Genomic DNA, 20,176 nt, shown 5'->3' with positions numbered 1-20,176 from the left:
TTCTGTCTGTCTTTTTCTGTCTTTCCGTCTTTTTTTTTTTTTTTTTTTTCCGTCTTTGGAATACGTGGCTGTCAGTCTGCATTGTGCCGTTCTGGCCGCCATCTCCCAGCCAGCTCCTACTCAGTTTGCTGTGTTTTCGTCAGAGCTGTGCCACAAAAAAAAATACTCTGCCACGACTCCACTTTTGTGACTGAGCAGAGGACCGTGGAGGACGGCCCCATCCCTCTCCGACTTGTAGCTCTTAGCTTGTTACTGAGAACTGCATTAGGTGACTTCCAGTTTCGGGAATGATCTGCCAGAGCCAGAGAGCGGTGTAAACGAAAGGGAGAGATGGCGGCCTGGTTTCCGGTCCATTCGGTGTCAACGGGGGAATCATTCATTCGCTACAACGCAACATGTCAGCAATGTCTCCACTTTCAGATGCCGATCGAGCATCTGTATCAATCCGCGCCATTGATTTATTCATGAAGAAGGAAGACGAGGAGAGGAGTGGGCCATAGGGAAGAACTGAAAGGCAGACTGGGAAGCATATTGCGTCAGAGCAGAAAGGAGGGGGGAAAGAAAGAAGGCAGGGGGGTTTGGGTGAAGAAGAACAGGCCGACTAGTTGGCTAGCTGGTTGATATTTGATCAGTGGGCAAGGATGAATATTTAACCGGTCACAAGGCCGGGATGCATGCTGGCACTGTCTATCTCTCAGGCATCATGGATATCCAGAGAAGGAGGCTGTGTTTTTGATCGACCGGGATCAATATGTGCATATGTGTTTGTTTGCGGACTGTCATCAGCTCGCATATTCTCTGCGTGCGTGCGTGCGTGCGTGCGTGCGTGCGTGCGTGCGTGCGTGCGTGCGTGTGTGTGTGTGTGTGTGTGTGTTTTCGATCTTGTCACTTCATTGTGGATGGCTGCACCTCACACTGAGCCGAGTGGGTTTTTGCTTGTCTGCTGCTGCCATTAAATAATTAACGGCGAGAGAGGATGGTATGCTTAGAATCTGGAGCAGAATCTCACACTGACAAGAAATAGGAGGCTTTTCTGACTCACGGCTCGCTGGACAATCTCAAAAAATGTTTGTGGGCCACATCCGACCACAAGTAGCATAAGTTCCTATCTATTGGTTTATCACAGTGGAAATGCTTTTTTTTTTTTTTTTTTTTTTTTTTTCTCTCAAAGTTTTAAGGAAAACTACGTTCACAAAACTATGATATCTTTAGAAAATGTTTTTTTTATGTTTTTTTTAATCTTGATGTTTTGTCAATGATTTGGCAGCCCGCATGCAGTACCCCCACAGCCCACTAGGGTGCCAGGGCCAACAGGTTGAAAATCACTGTTGTAGACAGTGATTGCTATTGGCGCGGCGTGGTTATTAGGTTGTTTTGTCAATGTGTGTTGGTTTTATGGAAAGATATGTAAACTCTCCAGCTTTGAGCTGACTCTACTTCATTTCTCATTTCTCATTTCCTTGTGTGCGCCAGACCAAGGAACAAGATAACGCCAGCGTGTGTGTGTGTGTGTGTTCTGTTTGCACAAGAGAGAGTGTGTGACAATGTCCGTCTTTTTTGCCGCTATACCGGGTTTGGATCAGGTTTGCTCTCGGATATGACGGCGGAGTAGCGGAGTGTTATTCAGTTTAAAAAATAAAAATAAATAAAAAAATAAGTGCTGAACTTGCAGTGATGCTCACGCTTCACAGCCAAATGACAAATTACACGTTCAATGTCGCCGTCAATAAGGTCCCCGCATACAACCTTATCTGTTTAAAAAATGTAAATAAAAAAATCTCTCCGCTGTCAAGGCCACGAACCTCTAGACAGCATAATCTATACGACCCATGTTTTTTTTATCCTGTGTAGATAATTAAGTCAATGAACTTGGTTTTGTGTGAAAACCCTGCTACCCATTAACTAAATGGTCGTCAAGGGGAGGACATTGAGTATCTCCATTCAACACACGGTAGAAAAAGGCCCAGAATGTCAGCTCCACGCTTATAGACAGATATCAAAATATCATCAAAGGTCAGAAATAATTTTGTCCATTTCTTTTTTTTTTTTTTCTTTTTTAAATCTAATGAGGCAGCGCGACTCAAGAGTCCATCTCCTCCTTGGCCGATCGCAATGCAGAGGCGCACACAAGCTATTTGAGATCCCACTGCAATTTTACCCATCATGGCTCTGGCAAACTGCAATTATCCCGAGCTGCAACATATTACAGTAGAAGGTTCCAGGCTTCCCTTGGCCCCCTCCCTCTGCCTTTAAACGCTCTTTAAAGACTTTTTGTCCTCACCACGCGCATTATAGGTTTACCAAGAAGTTAGGCTTTCGCTATTGAGGTTACATTTTTCTCATTGATAGTTTTTTTCCTCTGTGTTAGGGTTAGACATTACACATTTAAAAACAACATAAAAAATGTGTATATATATTTTGTTCATTGACACAAGTCGAATTTACATATTTTTCCATGTGCGTCCTGCAGGTTTGCTAAGAACTTGTCTCCAGACAAGATCAACCTGAGCACGCTGAAGGGCGAGGGTCAGCTCACCAACCTGGAGCTGGACGAGGAGGTCCTGCAGAGCCTGTTGGACCTGCCCACATGGCTCGCCATCAACCACGTGGGCTGCAACAAGGCCGCCATCAGGGTGAGACAGGCACACACACACACACACACACACACACACACACACACACACACACACACACACACACACACACCTATCCCAACCCGTGCCCCGTTCCTCCAAATAAAACAACTAAAAACACACTGTTTTTAGTTGTTTTATTTGGAGGAACGGGGCACGGCGATCGGGGTAGAAAATATATATATTATTACACACACACACACACACACACACACACACACACACACACACACACACCAGAGATTTCATTAGAAAATGGTGCTGATCAGCGTTTCCTGGAAGATTTAAATTTCCTGGACCAACGGGAGGGATTCCAGTCAAATATTATGTGTTTATTGAGCATAAAATACAGCTGATAAGCAGGCTATTAAGAATGACATCATAAAGGCATGTAGATGAATAATATTTTTTTTATTGAATATTAAAAATAAAGTAAGTCCCGTCAGTAAATGCCATTTAAAAAATAAATGAATAAAAAATACAAATGTTACTACTTGAAATCAAATAATTTCCATTTGTGAACAATAGGTAACAAGTGCAGCTGCTTTAATTAAGATTTCACTGTAATAACATTTTGATCAAATCCAAAACAAAATAAATATGGTGGGTAGGTCTAAATAAATGTTTAAGTTTGTGGTGTTATTCGTCTTCGTCGGGACGTCCTGTCGACATCATTTTCACAATGAATATTTACCGTCTGCTTTGGGTCGGAACTTAAAATATCCCAAAAAAACGCCAAACTGTGGATGTATGTGTCCCGACGACACATCATCTTTCTGTTTCTCCTCAGAGTTCTGGACGCTGCGGCTCTGTGTGTGTCTACTGTGTTAACAAGCGCAAGCTGTCCACGTGGGAGGGGACCGGGCGTAGTTCTATATCGACAAACGTGATTGGTCAGAGGTGAAGCTTTCAGATCAGCTTTAGATTTTCCAAACTGATTGGCTTCCTGTTGCAACTTGCCGAGCGCGGAAATGAACAGGTCTGCGGATTTTTTTACGAAAATGATCCACCAAGCACTAATTCTAATTGTGCTCGGAGGGAATTATTTTCACCGGACATTATGAACAGAGAGATTTAAATATGTCGGACTTCAACAGATTTTCCCGGTCGAAAACCGGCAATTACACACACACACACACACACACACACACACACACACACACACACACACACACACACACACAGCCCTGTGCCCACAGCTGTGGTCCCCGGTCTGGGACACGCCCTGGAAATAGTGAAGGGGGTTGTTATTTTTCCCCTTGTTGCAGAGGCGTTACTCAGGTCAACAGGAGACCAATAATTTTTCCCCCTGTTCTCCACATCCTTATTTCTGAGGCTCTAAGGGTTACCATGTAAAAAAAGAAGAACATAATTATACCGCATTTACTGTATGTGTCAGCTTATTTATTGAGTTATTTTTTTTTTTGTTTTTTTTTTGTTTGTTTTTTTGCTCATCTTAATTGTGTGTTTACAAATATGTTTATGTCTTATTTTATCCTGTGGGTGTTGTGGTTGAGATGTGTAATGTCTTGTGTGGCTGTTATGCTGTGTCACTAAAGCAGAAGTATTCTCCTTGGTGCTGTGTTCGCAATACCCAAGTCCTTTTAGAGAGTGTGTGTGTGTGTGTGTGTGCGTGTGTGTGTGTGTGTGTGTGTGTGTGTGTGTGTGCGCGTGTGAGAGAAAGTGGAACTCACTTCCTCCAATTCATGCCATAGAGCGGAGGCAGCTGTCGATCTGTGAGAGAGAAGAAATGTGATATTTATCTTTCTTCCCTTCTGATGAGATATCCATCTCCTTCCTCTCTTCATTTTAACACTTCCTGTTCGAAATTTGACCAAAATACACCCATAAACCCAGACAGTCGTAAAAGGTTCTGTTCACTGTCCCAAATGGCTTTGTGAAGTACAGATGGGGGGAAGAAATAGGCTGCTCCAACATTATTGCAAATAAACGTGCCTATATCATGGACACTAATTCACACCTGAATCAAGCTTTCTGTCTGAGTTCTGAGGTTGACAGGTGTAAGCGCCACTGCCAAATGAGGGTGTAAATTTAAACTTCACCGTTTGTCACCATAATTGAATTATAGCCGCGTGTTCCCTTTAATTTATTATTATTTTTCTTCATTTATGATGTTTGATAGAAACAAGTTGCTACGAAGCGAGAAACACCAAATTTACATAAGTAATCAGTGAGTTTTTTTAATTTGGTAAATGCCATTAAATTTGACACAGGCATAAATGAGAGGCTGCAAGTTCGGAATTTATGACATTTGGGTGTTGAGTGGAGGCATTTAGCTGCCAGTGTGTCTAGACTCCCATTGTGATTTTTTTTTTTTTTTCTTCTTCTTCTTTACTCATCGCAGTCTCTTGAGTCACCGTGGCTGCATGCATTTGTGACTCAATTTGATTGGTCTCGAGTCCTCTTTTGGCAAATGCGACTTGAAAGCTCCAGTGCCGGGTTATTTGCTTTGCCCTTTTGGAAGACTGAACGGATCGCCGACTCTAAAAGGTACTCGAAACACACGACTGATGTCTCTGTATGGATTCTGTTTTAGATACCCTGGACAAAGTTAAAGACGCACCCCATCTCTCTGGTAAGTGTCCCTCACTCCCCTCACACAATCAAATGCCAACAATATTATATCATTTTTGACAGTTGTTTATTAAAGTCATTCAAGATTCAAGATTCTATCTTCAACCAAGTTTTTTTTTTTTTTTTTTTTTAACAGAACAGAACAGAAAGGACAAAATATAACAAAATAAAATAAAGCATCTTTTGCAAATATATTAATTGTTAGAACAAACAGACTGTACCCCTCCGTAGTCTCCTATTCTCTATACATATCATGGTGTACTTGGTGGTGAACTTCATCACAAGGCAAAGAGCAGGAAGCCGCTGAAAGTATTGTAGTAGTAGCCGTCATCGTAGACCACGCGGTTGGCGTACAGCTTCATGAAGACGCTGTCGCCGGCCTCCAGCTGCACTACGGCGGCATTGGTCGCGCTGTCGTGGCTGTTATTGCCATCTGTGTCCCAGGTGGACACCACCCGCTGGGTGTTCATCATCAGCGACACCACAGAGTTGGGCTGGCCCGAGTTGTTGTTGTACATGGTGTAGCGGAAGTAGTACATGCCACGCGTCATGGCCGTGAAGGTGCCGGTGGCCGGGTTGTAGCCGCTGCCGAAGTTGGAGAGGATCCGCTGGTATTTGATGACGGTGTCCTGTTCAAAGGGTCCGACCGAGGAGCCCAGGGCGGCCGAGAAGGCCATCTTGGGCTGGGTGGCCGCATTGTTCTGCTTGAGCGTCTTCAGCTGCTCGTTCTGGGCGTCATTGAGCTTCTGGAGCTCGATGGTGTGGCTGTCACTGGCCTCCAGTTTTGCTGCCGTCGTGGCCAGCTCCTTCACCATGGACTTGAGGCTGTCCTCGAGGGCCGTCTGCATCTGGGACAAGGCCGCCAGCTTCTCCCTCATGGCGGCCAGCTCGCTGATGACGGCGCAGCTGTCAGGCTGGCAGACGGCAAGGCTGGCACCGGTCCCCAGGTAGGTCTGGTTCCCAAGGCACAGGCTGCCGGAGAAGGTCAGCAGTAACAGTAAGAAGACGGCTGCCATCTCTGCTACGATATCCTGGATGTTCTGTGTGGTCAGCAAGCGCCGCCGCTCTCTTATATACAGTACATGCCGCCAATACCTGGTGTTATCTAACGGCTGCCTTTTTTTGGCTAATACAATATTACATAATGCTATGGCAATGCTCTTCATTAAATATTTACGACATGTTCATTCTCACATTATGCGATAACAAGGTATTGTAATGTGGCATAAAAGCAATTCAATTCAATCTGATACATTTATTCTTTTAAATATAATCTCCTCGTAATCATTGCACCCACAGAGCACATTTTATCTTTCAACAAATGAAAACAATGACAAGGCACTACAAGCATTGTCCAAATGTTTACCAAGGGCATGTGAATTTGATAGCAAGGTCAACATCATTTTTCTTTGAGATGATTCTTTGAGGTGCTCCCTCACAGAGTTTTGGGCAGGGTGTAGCCTCTGCCAAGTCTCGGTTCTGTGTTAGAGCTCAGAGACGAGAGTTGACTGAAGGAACTACACTGTTCAAAGCTGTATTGTCTTCCCCTAAACTGAAGAAAAGCGTGAAAGAGGATAAAGCGAGTTCTCTGTTTTTCCCTCCTCTTTTTCCATTCTGCGACTCAAACTTACCAAAAGTCTAAAATGAATCCACAATGGCACGTGACTCAGGGCTGTGCCTCTAACGCTTCTGTGACGCTCAGACTCTAGATAAGGTGGTGATGGAGATGAGCACCTGCGATGAGCCACGCCCGCCCAACGGCCCGTCTCCCATAGCAACGGCCTCAGGACAAAGGTGAGCGCAGGGACTTTACCGTCACTTAATGTTTACCGCCATGTGTCACCAGATTCGTTTTGCGATTTTGTAGCAGAGCAGTCTTCTTTATGGGTGTTTAGCATCCCGTGTCGGGGCATTGTACAAGAGACCTCCTGAAGTAAAATGCCCAGGTGTAATGCGTGTGAAACCCTGGTCGGGACAAGGCCTCTGCCTCGATCCCCATCAGATACTGTTGGGACGGGCAATATTTACAGATACTAAAAATGTATTTTTTATTTTGTTAATGAAAACCTTGATATCTACACACAAGAAATATTGGAGAAACAATCACAAGTAATGTGGATATTATGACCAAGCAGGGAGAGGCATTGATTAGAACCGCGAGAACAGTCAACAACCTGTTATCAGCGCTCTGGTTTACTCACTTCGTCTCTCTCCCACACGCCCATGACCACTCCCACACCGCCCTGCAGTGAGTACGGCTTTGCGGAGAAGGTGGTGGAGGGCATGTCCCTGTCCATCAACTCCATCGTGATCCGGATCAGCGCCAAGGCCTTCAACGCCTCCTTCGAGCTCTCGCAGCTCCAGGTGTACAGCGTCAACACCAGCTGGAGCATCAGCGACCTGCGCTTCACCCGCATCCAGGACCCCCAGCGGGGAGAGGTGTGTGACCCACCCCTCCCACACTACACCATCATACCACACCCCACCCTAGCAGTGCAAGTGGTCACAAATGATTCTGGATGTTTTGTTAACCAACTCATTGATGGATGGATAGATGGATAGATGGATGGATGGATGGGTAGATGGATGGATAGATGAATGGAAAGATGGATGGATGATGGATGGATGGATAGATGGATGGATAGATCCATAGATGCATAGATGGATGGACAGTCAGAAGTCACCCGGTGCGGTCCGGCTCATTCACTTGCGCGCACAAAGAGGATGTATGTGGACGTAGCACACAAATCAAAATAAATATGCCTATGAAATAAATCCTGAAATAAATAAACAAGACAATAAATATATACATACATGTAGATAAACTCATATAAATGAGTAAATATACGGCCGATAGACCGGGCGGAGGCCGTGGTGCGCCCGAGCCCCCACGGGGAAAGAGGTGAGGGGGGGATCTTTCATTGCAATTCATAGAATCTTTCATCACTTTCATTGCGCCGCGGGGTTTGGTGAGAGCATCCCAATCTCATGCGAAGTTGCCATTTTCAAGCACGCAAAGTGAGAAAGTCGAAACTCCTGCTCCTTTGAAAAGGCTATTTTGCAAAACAGTAACGTTTTTAGATTGTTTTGAATAGGCCCTTACAAAACAAAAACTTTTTTCGATTTTACTGTTGACCTGGCGAACAAGGAGACAGTCGGCCATTTAGTCGCCACATGTTAATGTGTTTAAATAGCATAAATGGACTGTAAAGTCCATAAAATCTGGCGTAATAACTTTTTTGGGTGACAGTTTTCCGCGATCCACAGGACTGCTGTTCCCGAGATCCGCTGCCGCAGTGTGTGCTGAGGGAGCCACCAGCACTGTATATGTTTACCGGCGGATCTTGACCGCCCCCATTATGGCGACCACCTCGGACAATATTACCCTCAAAAATACAGGGAGATTTGGAAGAACCCGCTTGTGATTTCAACGTTCAAAATCGACCGCTCATTTCAAACGATTTTGCGAATCTGAATCGTGACAGCCCCAGATAGGATCAGTGTCGCTTGAAAAGGAAACTTTTCTCGTAGAAGAATATTCCTTCGCTTTCATGTCGGCTGTTATAGCTAACCGTTTCACATCCCAGATGTTGTTTAACACCATGTAACTAAATGGGCTCAACAAAACGATTGAGGCTTACAACTTTTCTTGTGGCCGTGTGGTGGTGGTATTCCAACTTTTTTGGCTGCATCCCCATCCTCCTTGGATTTCCTCCTTGATTTCAAGGACTGGAAACCAGGTGTAGTCGTCACACTGGTTTGTGGCTTTTATTCAAAAGGCGGAAGCGGTCTCTGAACACGCTCGCGTCTTTCGGGATTCCGCTCCCCCGGATGGAAGACGAGTCCACTATTTATTTCTCACTCTGGTTTTTGAAGGTTTTCCATTTCTTTCCCGAAAAAAAATTTGACAACTTAACCCTATGAAAGATTTCTCTGTTCAATTAAAACAACTGTCAACGATTGCCGCCGTACAGCTTTTTGGTTTTCTGAATGACTAGACTGCTTTACTCCTAATGAATTTGACTTTCCTGTTTACTTAAACCTACGTGTTAAAAAGCGCACCCACCCGTATGAGTGTGGAAACACACATACTCCTTTCCTTGTACTTAAAGAATGAAAGGGTTTGGTGTGCTGGAGGCTTATGCTGTCTTGCGCCAGGCTTTAATTATACCACCCAGTCAAGTCTCTCCAACCTGCTTTTGCAGTCTTTTTTTTAAATTCCAAACTTATTAGTAATAATATTTTGGAGTCGTTGGACGGGTTCTCAGACCGAGAAAATCCTTCATGCCACCGCTGTGTTCTCTCTCTCTCTCACTTCTCCCAGGGATTGTGCTCTCCATCTCCTCAAAAATCGCCGTGAATCAGAGATATTGAAACGAATGCAAAACACCTCCCGGAGTGCAGGCCTCTAACACCCCCGGCTCCCCGCCCTCCCTCTGTTCCAGATCCTGACATTTAAGGAGATCAGCTGGCAGATGATCCGCATCGAGGCAGATGCCATCCAGAGCGCGGAGCACGAAATGCTGAGCGCACCGATCCGCCTCATAACCAACCAGTCCAAGATCCGCGTCACCCTCAAGAGACGGGTGACTGACAGATTCCGACACTAGAAGCATGTGTTTTCCGCAGGCAGTCTTAAGCCGCCACATTGGATTCAGGTTGTTTAAAGTGATACATGACTGCCATTTTCTCTTCCTGTGTATACGCCAAAGCCTGCAGGAACAACTTGAGCATATATATATATATATATATATATATATATATATATATATATATATATATATATATATATATATATATATATATATATATATAATATATATATATATATATATATATATATATATATATATTAGATTATTATTATTATTATTCTTTTTTTTTTATCACATTCTAACATGCACCCATGGCTAGTCCAATAACAAAGAGAACTAGAGATGTCAGTTTAGGGATTTCTGAAAAAAATCTTTTGGGGAGAAGGGGATTTAAACTGAGTTTCGGGTAGCACAGGGAAATGATTCATTTGTCTCTTGACACAAGCTCATTCACTCCAAAGTCCTTTGTTCTTGCAGTAATGGGCCGTGTTCCTATTCCAATTCTGAATGATCCCAATTGCCGTTCGTCAACTTTCCGCCCCTCTGCTCCGCCGTGCAGATGAAGGACTGCAACGTGGTGGCCTCCAAGCTGATCCTCATCCTGGACGACCTGCTGTGGGTGCTGACAGACTCCCAGCTCAAAGCCATGGTGCAGTACGCCAAGTCCCTCAGCGAGGCCATGGAGAAGTCGGCCCAGCAGAGGAAGAGCATGGCCACCGAAGACCAGGTAGACAATTGATACACACGTTCGCACCCGTGCTCTCCTCGGGGAACACTTTCCGCTTCCATTCAGGCACAAGAGAATTAGTGCGGTGAGCTGCCGATGTTGGAAGATTAGGCCTGACTCATGGTCTGTTGGGGTGGGGCTGAGGTCAGGGCTCTGTGCTGGCCAGCTAAGGGGCATTATTGTGAAACCGGAAATGTTCTCCCCAAAAGCACACAATTGTCTAGACTGTCACTGTATGCTGTAGCATTAGGATTGCCCTTCACTGGGACTAATGGTCCCTGGACCGTGAATACCAGCCCTCGACTTTGTGCATGGCGATCTGAGGCCTGTGTACAGATGGTCAGCCATTGGAAACCCAATTTATGAACATGTGAACTTGCCTGGCCTACCACTTTGCAGCTGAGCTGTTGTTGCTTTCCCCACTTCTCGGTGACAGCAACAGTTATAGTGGTCCAGGCATTCACGCCCCCCGAACTTTTCAGTGCCAAATGTTTATATATGGAGATAACATCCGTTAGCACTGGGTGTTGCTAAAATAGCTAAATCCACAAATTAGAAGGTGTGTCAGATACTTTTGTATCTGACACACCTTCGTAGCTCAAAGCCTTGAATTTATGCATTCCAGGCCAAAAGACCCCTCTATCCTCCACCTCTTGTCAACAATTTGACATCTTTCCTTGTGACTCTCATTATCTCTGTCTCTTTTCATTTTGCTACTACTTTTTTCCGTCCTCCCACACCTTAATTCTGCCCCTGTGTCCCACTCGCTTTGTCCACGGTCTGATAGTTTGTCTCTGTGTCTGTGGGAAGTGATGTGTGCCTCTCAGTGTGATGCCCCTCCTGCCAGATGGTCCCTGCGGCCCTCTCATCATCTTTCTGCATCGTGGTACATGTCTGGTTGTCTTCTGTGACTCCCGCCTCTGTCACCTTCACTGCAGTCCAATGTCTTTCACACAAACCATATTCACAGACCTCGGGAGTCTTTTTCCATCCGCGCCCTAGCGGCATGTTTGAAACGCCATCTGCTGGTAGGTTTATGCTACCGCAGCGTTCCGTCTGTTTGGTACAAGGTTAAAAGGCAGATGCAGCATTGTTGTGGTCCGGTTTCCTGAATTCAACCCATCCTGGAAAAAAACACTGCGCACTGCATTCCAAGCCTTTTTCTGAGTGGCCAAACCAACCTAGTTTATCTGTTTTAATTTTTTTTTAACCATACTTTCTGTGCTTCTTTTTTGGCTTCACAGTACCTGCGTTTCACATCATCTTTTAAATGAAAGCACAAAAAGTCACGTCTTTGTTCGTATTCAGCTCAACATTAATGGCACAGAACCGATCTAAAACACCCCGAACTCTTGGCTTTGGCGGGGCTTCTTTCTGGCTAAAAGTCAGACCAACGAGGTCACCCTGCTGAGAAGCTGAGGAGATGACACAGGGTTGTTCTATTTCATTCTTACCGGCCGCCAGAGGCAGTGTTTCACACTGGATTTATCCACCTCGTGCAAGCGCAGGGGAGAATTTTATATCGACAAAGTCACGTGTGACCCCTGGTGCCAATCTGTCGCCTCTATATAATCACTCGGGACTCTGGGCTCTGTTCCTTCATATCTTCTTGCATAGCAGGAAGAAACGTAGGTCGAAAAAAAAAAAAAAAACGTTCTCTTCTTCCATGAGGGGCCTATAGTCTAAACGTAGGGAAAACAGCTTCACACACTCTGGGAGTGTCGTGTTTCGTCGGTGATCCTTCCTCACCCAGAGGCTGAACCCTACAGTTTGACTGCAAGTAGGGTTACGGAAAGAAGCAACACCATGTGTGGCCGGCGTCAGTACCCCGAGTTTTTGGTTCAATAGCAATGATAGCATTGGGTGGCCTCGCCTGAGCGAGCTAGTAATTGTCAGTTTGGGGTGCCCCCTCTATTCATTTACGAACACATTGCTGTCCTCTGCATTAGCTCTTATATTATCAAGTGGTGCTGCCGGATCACGTCAGCCAGCTAAACGTTAGCAAAAAAGAGGAATGAGCAATCATACTTGTACCGGGTGCATGGCTCCTCTGCTGGCCGTAGACGGACACGATTTCTGTCCCAGGTGTTTGGGTGTGGAGCACTGTTCCTTCATGCCACTGAACCTGAAGTTCTCTCGACTGGCTCAGGTCGAAGGTCCCCCACTCGACTGCCAGGACAGAGCGAGTGCTTGTAGGAGGCCACACAGGTGTTCACAAGTGGAACTGTCAAGGGCTCCACCCAGGAAGAGGGCTAACCAAGGGACCCCAGCAATGCGGGTGGGTGCCACTATACTACCACAGTCTGTGGGGTTCCAAGAAGAGGATGTGTGTCCATTGCTGCCTCCGGCAACCTGTTTGGTGAGGGGGAAGCGCTCACCCTGAAGTCAGCCATTTTTATGGCATTGGCACTTCTAGGGCTGGACAAAGCTCCGGTCGTATTCGCCCTCACCAGTGCATTCTTCAGGCATTCCCTTCAGACGGCCACTTGTAGTGTTCCCCCGTCTCCAGGCGACATTGGGGAGCTGCAAAGGTGTTGGGCAGACCCCAGGTCTCCGCCATTCTAGTGGTTGCAGGGCCTTAGCGGAAATGCAGGATGCCAGCCCCTATAGGCTGAATCGCCAGAGGTGGAGCCCACCATAGCCTCACTGACTGTCTCCCCTTAATAGGCATTGAGGCCCAACACCCGTTGCCCTCGGGCTCAGTGCCGCACCACTGATGACCTTATCACCGGGACATATGACACAGCTGCCCACATGGGCTGCATGGGGAACTCCCTGTCCCACCTCATGCTTGCCTTGTCTCAGACTCTACAAACATCAGGCGGGGACGCCTCAGCACTGAGCCTCAGTGACTCATCACTGCAGGCCTTTGCGTTCATTTTGACGGAGCTTGGCAGGCTCATGTCTACGCTAACCCTTGCTCGCAGACAGGTGTGGCTTGCTCAATCCCATCTCTCGGAGGGATGTAAGAGAGTGACGGAGAAAGTGTCCCCGTTATGCACGGTGCTTGTTTTGTTCCGTAAGGAACTGTGGTACTGTGGAATTGTGGTAATGCAGTTATCGTCACAGCCTTACCCACAGGCATTATCTTGCCCTGGTGGCTACTAAGTGCCTGGTGGCCACCCGTTGGAAAACTATTGCAGTAACACCTTGATTGCTGGAGGGATTATACATCAGACCTATTGTTCAGGGAGACCATGTCCAAAGGGTACACCCTCCAGTTCCAACGTCGGCCCCCAGGCTTCAACGGGGTCAAAATGATCACGTTCAGAGATCGTAGAAGCTCGCTAGCACTCAGCCAGGAGAACCGCCCTGCTCTGGAAGGGCGCCGTCGGTCAACCCCCACAGCTCGATGGATTTTATTACGTTTATTTCCTAATCAGGAGGAAGGACGGCAGGTTTTGCCCAATCCTCGATGTGAGAAGGCACAACCAAATTTTTAAAGGCATTGGCATTTCACATGCTACGCAAGGCGGTCGTACTGCGGGCCATCTCCCCAGGCCACTGATTTACAACTGTCGACCAGAGGATTTTCAATTCCGGATTCCGATTGCGCTTAATCACAGGAAATTCCTACGGTTCGCTTTCAGAGGTCAGGCTTATCAGTTCCGAGTGCTCCCCTTCCGATTATCCTTATCCCCGAGGGTCTTCACAAGATACAGTATGTGGGAGTGCCATCTCTAAGACGCGTTGCAAATAGTGCTGGCCGATAGATCGCGTTTTCATCGTCGTCGCGATATGAACATGCCCGATAAACACATTGCAAAAGACTGCCTGAAACGCAGCGAATAAGAAAAGTCATTTCATTTACACGCGCCATGCATTCACACTCAGCGACGGCTAGCTGCGACGGCTAATGTACAAGATGGCATCGGCAAAGCTGGGGATCTGAACAGCGCATGTGCCATAGAACCCGAGTGACACACGTAACTCTCGTTCTCTTTCATTGCCACACTGCCAGCGCTAACAATTACAATCTTATACATTAGAAATTGGTTTAAATCATTAATTGAATGCTTTTACTGTTTGTGAGGCATTTATCCTTATCTGAAGCACGTTTCGTAGAGTAAGCAGCTGTAGAGGATAGGGCCGTACCCGACTCAGAATTTTGTCAGTCGAATCGGATTCGGCTGTTCAGTGCGAATATTCGACTAATGGTCGGCGGGGGGAGGCATTTTGCGCACCTGTCTCCCTCTCCGAGAGTCCAGACGATGCACGATAGCGATGCACGCCGCAGCGATGGGGTGCCCGGGATCGGCGCGCCAGAACAGCGTGTTTGTATTTTAGATGTCGGTTATTTTATTTCACGTGGAATGAAACGATGCATATCGAGCGGTATGGAATGAAACAGTGCATAATGGGGACACTTTCTCCGTGACTCTCCCCGATCACCCCCTCTCCGTGTGTGATACGCAGAAAGTAATCTCAACGAGTCGGAGTCGTGCCCCGTTCCTCCGTGCCCCGTCCCCGCACTGTTTTTAGTTGTTTTATTTCGAGGAATGGGGCTCGGCTCTCCGTCTTGCTCTCTGCCATCGGGGCTCACGGAGAGGTTTTATCCAGCTGTTGTAATGGACACTCACTGGGAAAAAAAACGACTGCTTGAAGAATCTCAGTCGACTGACGGGTTTCTGACTGATGATTAGACTGGTCTACTTTCAGGGGGCAGCCCTGGTAGAGGAGGAGTTGTCTAGGATTGTGCCAGGGACAGGGATTAAACATTTATTTAATCAAAACCGCCCCACTGCCTCAGACAACAGTGCCCTTCATCCGCTTGCCCATGTTGTTCCTCAGGCCTCGTCGGCGCCCCCCTCAGCCCAGCAGGTGCGCACCCAGCAACCGTCCGCAGCAGCCGACCAGACGGCCTCCATGGCTAAGCTCTTCAGCTCCTACGACGTGTGCGAGACCTCGCACCACCTCCAGATCACACACCTTGACCTGCACATCTGTGACGACATCCACGCCAAGGACAAAGGTGGTGCCAGCAGAAGCACCAACACACTGAAAGAAAAAAAGAGAGGAAAAGAAAAACTAACTTTGTGTGTGTGTGTGTGTGTGTGTGTGTGTGTGTGTGTGTGTGTGTGTGTGTGTGTGTGTGTGTGTGTGTGTGTGTGTGTGTGTGTGTGTGTGTGTGTGTGTGTGTGTGTGTGTGTGTGTGTGTGTGTGTGTGTGTGTGTGTTGCACAGTGAGCAACAAGAGGATAACGGGTGGAGCCATGCAGCTGTCGTTTAGCGTCATCACGCTGGACTACTACCCCTTCCACAGAGCAGGTACTTATACCTAGTGCCCTGCTACTTTACTGCCCTCCCTACACAATTGCTGGGGATTTGGCCAGCGCTACTCGAACCCAACACCACAAGCCTCACCGCGGTAAGATCATAACTGCTAAATCAAAGCCCACTCACCGCAACTGCGTCGAAGGGCTTCATCCCATCGGTACGTGCTGCTTATTGAAGAGCAGAGGGAAGGCCTCTCTCCATCCTCTAGATGCTTCCGTCCGGTTGGCTTCATTTTTCCAACATGTATTCTAAAATCTGGAAGTGGATCCTTCCGTCCTGTTATCTCGGTGTCATTTCAGATTGGGATTTCCTTCATTTTTCCCACAACCCTACCGCCCCTTATGGGGTGGTTGCCAGATTTTGCATTGGGGGTGGTGCTGTGTCCTGATAGTCAAATATTGGTTCAAAAATCCACATGAGTGTTTAAATTTAATTTGAACTACAAATAGAATAAAAAAATATAAATTGTAACAAAATCCATGACAATGTGTTGGGGCTGAACGATTGGGGGAAAATAATTATATTGTGAATTTTTTTTTTTTTTTTTTTTTTTTTTTTAAGACCAATATTGCGATTCAGTCTGCATTTTTTTTTTAAGTTTCTTATCTTCTGTATAATTCACTTTACACAAGCAATAAATCATTCAATAGTATGACCAACACAACATTGGATACAGTCAACATATAAACTGCTCTTTCCTGTGGGCCAGGCCTACGTGTTATGATGAAAGGAGATAAATTGATGCATGAATAATATATCTTTATTTAACTTTTGAATTCTAAGCAGAAAAGTGTTCAATCACAGTAGAATATTGACTGATTGATTTAACTTCAAGCCTTGTAAGGCTTGGTGATTGGACCAATATAACGGCAACCGGCGATTGGACTCCATCGGCGGTTGTTTTTTTTGCGCAATTATCTTGGGCTATTTTTGTCCTTTTATTTTGCTAATTTAGTACGCGAATAGGAACTGGTATTCCGCGTCGCCGTTTTAGCCGCGCCCGGTGCTTTTCTCCCACGTCTGGGGAAATCCTCAAAAAGAAAAAATAAATCATCCTAAACCCTGTTTCCAGATCATTCTTAAATGGGCTCTCTCTCTCTCTCTCTCTCTCTCTCTCTCTCTCTCTCTCTCTCTCTCTCTCTCTCTCTCTCTCTCTCTCTCTCTCTCTCTCTCTCTCTCTCTCTCTCTCTCTCTCTCTCTCTCTCTCTCTCTCTCTCTCTCTCTCTCTCTCTCTCTCTCTCTCTCTCTCTCTCTCTCTCTCTCTCTCTCTCTCTCTCTTTTCCTTTGGTACCATTCAGTTTGCTTCAGATATTAGAGGACCAATGCAGCGGTGCTGAGCACACTCAGACATACCTGTCACCGGTGGGTGGGGGGGCCACTTGCTCCGGGATAATTACACAATTCAATCCTTTTGTTTTGCTCTCCCTTAAAAACTCCTAATTAAGCAAATTACTTATTTTATGTCCTTTGGCTTGCTGGTTGCGTCTGGCTTAAAACCGAAATGATCACATATGGGATTGCAGAGGGAGAGGGAGACGGGGGCGCATGGAGAGGTGCATCGGGGCGTCCGTGATCCAATCCACTCCGCCCCCACCAACCCCCACGGCGAATATATCGACAACCGCCAGTTGTTGGACTGACAGTTGCCGGTCGGAAAATTTGGACATATCGCCCAACCCTACGGGCCACGTGTAAAATAAATAAATAAATAGATACACAAAAATAAAAAGTTTAAAAGAATTGCTAACTGACCATTCAGAAACGTCCGGCTGCATTCATAATGTTTGAACTTCTGCAGGAGCCTCTCCTTGTTCTGGATCAGATTCTGGATCCAACATGTGCAGTTGAACTCCTGCGTATCTCATGTCGGTTGTTTTCACGGGGCGGTAGGTGAACGCTCACCGTAACCGTGATATCAACCAGCCACGGCCCGAGCCACCAACAGTTCATAACATCAACATAACCTGAGTGGTATTTTCAGCAAAAAACTTCAGACGTGTTTTGGGGACCTCAGGGACCAATATTAACTTGTTGAAAAGGAGTATAATGTGGGACCTTTAATACTATGTATGATTGATCATATGATTTGTCCAAAAATCTACCCTTTAATGGTGTTAAGATTTGACTAAAAATAGGTCTCCATTTTTAAGTATTAGATTTATGTATGTGATATCTGCTGACCCCCCCCCCCCCACAGTCGCCCTCACAAATCTGCTTCTAACGTTTTTGCCGATTCCTGGCCCCTAACTCTCTCCCGTCCCCACTTCCGGTTTCCGTCCTCAGGGGACAGCTGCCTGCACTGGATGCACTACAGTGAAGCCACCAAGGCTCGGGAGGGCTGGGCCCGGAGCCTCCTGGACGAGTTCAAGGCCAATGTGGAGATGCTCAAGAGCACCATCAAGGACCAGCAGGGCCCCGCAGCCGTGCACGTCTCCCCGCAGCATGGTACACATGCACACACACGCACACACACGCATACACACACACACACACACACACACACACACACACACACACATTAAGTACATAAACAGTGCGTGCACACTAAAGCGACTTGATCTGCATTTACATTTTGCTCACTGATTGAACACTGTAAGGTGAGGTGGACTCTCCTCAGGCACGCACGCCTACACGTGCGTGGACAGAAGGGGGGGTCCTGATCCCCACTGACCTTGCCCTTGTGGGTTTTCTGTCCCTCAGTGTCCCTTAGGGACCTTGATGTGTATGGGCCCCTAGGAAGGCAGAAGGAAGGAGTAGGGTTTTGGGAGGTCGATGGCGAGGTGCTAGAGTGGGCCGTGCACACACAGCCACCGGCCCAGTGCTGCTGGTGCTTGGAGCCAGGTACCATGGAGTGTGAGTGTGAGTGAGTGAGTGAGTGTGTGTGTGTGTGCGTGCGCACGTCCCGGTGCGGTGCTGCACACATTCAGCCAGGCCCAGGGGCTTGGCGTTGCAGAACTGAGTCGTTTTCTTCAGGTTTCCTCGTTTCCTGCCTATTCCTCTTTTTTTTTTTTTCTCCATCGTCTTTATCTCTCTTTCCTTGTCTCTCTCCTTCTGTTCATGTCTCTCTATCTCTCCTGCTCCAGGGAAGATAAGTACCGGCTCCAGTTCCTTCAGTCCTCCTCCCCAGAGCCCCAAGACACAACTCATGTCCAGCTCCGTCGTTCTCCGCATGGCTGACTTTAGCATTTACCAGGTGCGTGCGTATGCACACACACACACACACACACACACACACACACACACACACACACACACACACACACACACACACACAGGCTCTCACTGACCTGCCTAGGAATGAGGTTCTGTATTTCGTCAATATGACCCTTGACCTTTTCTCGTCTTTGTTCAGGTTTCCACGGCCGACCAACGGCGCTCCAGCCCTAAAACCATGATCTCCTGCAATAAGAAGTCCCTGTACCTTCCCCCAGAGATGCCAGCCATCCACATGGAGTTCACAGAGTACTACTTCCCTGACGGAAAAGATTACCCCAGTAAGACCACTCGCCCTATTAAAAAACACACACACACAGAAAATATATATTTTAAACGGGGAAAATAGAAGTTAGACCCCACGTTCTGCTCCCATATCGCATTTTGTGGTCGTTTGCCTCCGTTCGTATGTAAATGATACCAGCCTGTCCATTTAGCTTTCAGGAAAGCATTTAAATGTGTAAAGCAGCTAATGGAGGGTCATAGAGTTAAAAATTGAAGTTGTTGCCAAAAGCCCTCCCAAATTTATTCTGAAATATGTTGTACATGTATGTATATGTATGTATATGTCTTTATTTCGCTGTTATATTGGCTCCCTGGCTTAGTCTACGTCCCGCGAACATCTCCCAGCAGATGTTTACATCGTACTTTCTCCCTTTCTATCTATCCCAGTCCCATGCCCCAACCTGTACCTCCAGCTGAACGCTCTGCAGCTGGTGCTGGACCCCAACAGCCTGGTGTGGATCAACCTGTTTGCTCTGGACCTCCGGCAGAGTCTGGAGCAGTTCATGGAGCTCTACAAGCTCAGCGACTCGCAGAAGCCCGAGGAGCATGTCGACGTCAAGGTGGACGGCCTCATGCTGAAGGTATTAGTGGGAAACGTACTCGTACAAACACGTGCACACCCACCTATGTACACAAATGTCTCAAATATCCATATTTGAGTGGAGCGTGGCGGCATTATGTTGGGCAGCAAGGTTTCCGGAAGTAAATATGCCATTCATTTTCCAATAGACGGTGTTGCATCCCTGGCCGCTCTAGCATTTCCAAAACTTGAATGAGTTCCGGTTGAGTCATCAGTACGAACAATAAGCAATCGCGTTGAAAGAATTGCGGTTATTTCAGTCTTGCCTTTTT

General features: G+C 46.7%; 1 protein-coding gene across 1 annotated transcript in view; it reads left to right on the top strand.

Annotated features, from left to right (window-relative positions):
- The window catches only part of bltp3b (bridge-like lipid transfer protein family member 3B), a gene marked incomplete at its 5' end in the record, with an annotated part of 44,501 nt that overhangs the window by 6,303 nt on the left and 18,022 nt on the right, over positions 1 to 20,176 (top strand). Inside the window, 13 exons of the mRNA XM_080022754.1 lie at positions 2,471 to 2,633; positions 5,191 to 5,229; positions 6,931 to 7,022; positions 7,478 to 7,667; positions 9,674 to 9,814; positions 10,383 to 10,550; positions 15,342 to 15,522; positions 15,734 to 15,817; positions 18,110 to 18,271; positions 18,527 to 18,667; positions 18,910 to 19,019; positions 19,179 to 19,320; positions 19,712 to 19,905. Coding sequence (XP_079878880.1) covers positions 2,471 to 2,633; positions 5,191 to 5,229; positions 6,931 to 7,022; positions 7,478 to 7,667; positions 9,674 to 9,814; positions 10,383 to 10,550; positions 15,342 to 15,522; positions 15,734 to 15,817; positions 18,110 to 18,271; positions 18,527 to 18,667; positions 18,910 to 19,019; positions 19,179 to 19,320; positions 19,712 to 19,905 — 1,807 coding nt within the window. The remainder of the gene's footprint in view (positions 1 to 2,470; positions 2,634 to 5,190; positions 5,230 to 6,930; positions 7,023 to 7,477; positions 7,668 to 9,673; positions 9,815 to 10,382; positions 10,551 to 15,341; positions 15,523 to 15,733; positions 15,818 to 18,109; positions 18,272 to 18,526; positions 18,668 to 18,909; positions 19,020 to 19,178; positions 19,321 to 19,711; positions 19,906 to 20,176) is intronic.

The sequence above is a fragment of the Zeus faber genome (genome assembly GCF_960531495.2).
Source record: "Zeus faber genome assembly, chromosome: 21".
Classification (NCBI taxonomy): domain Eukaryota; kingdom Metazoa; phylum Chordata; class Actinopteri; order Zeiformes; family Zeidae; genus Zeus; species Zeus faber.
The sequence above is the reverse complement of the archived record's forward strand: the minus strand, read 5'-3'. Positions and strand labels throughout refer to the sequence as shown.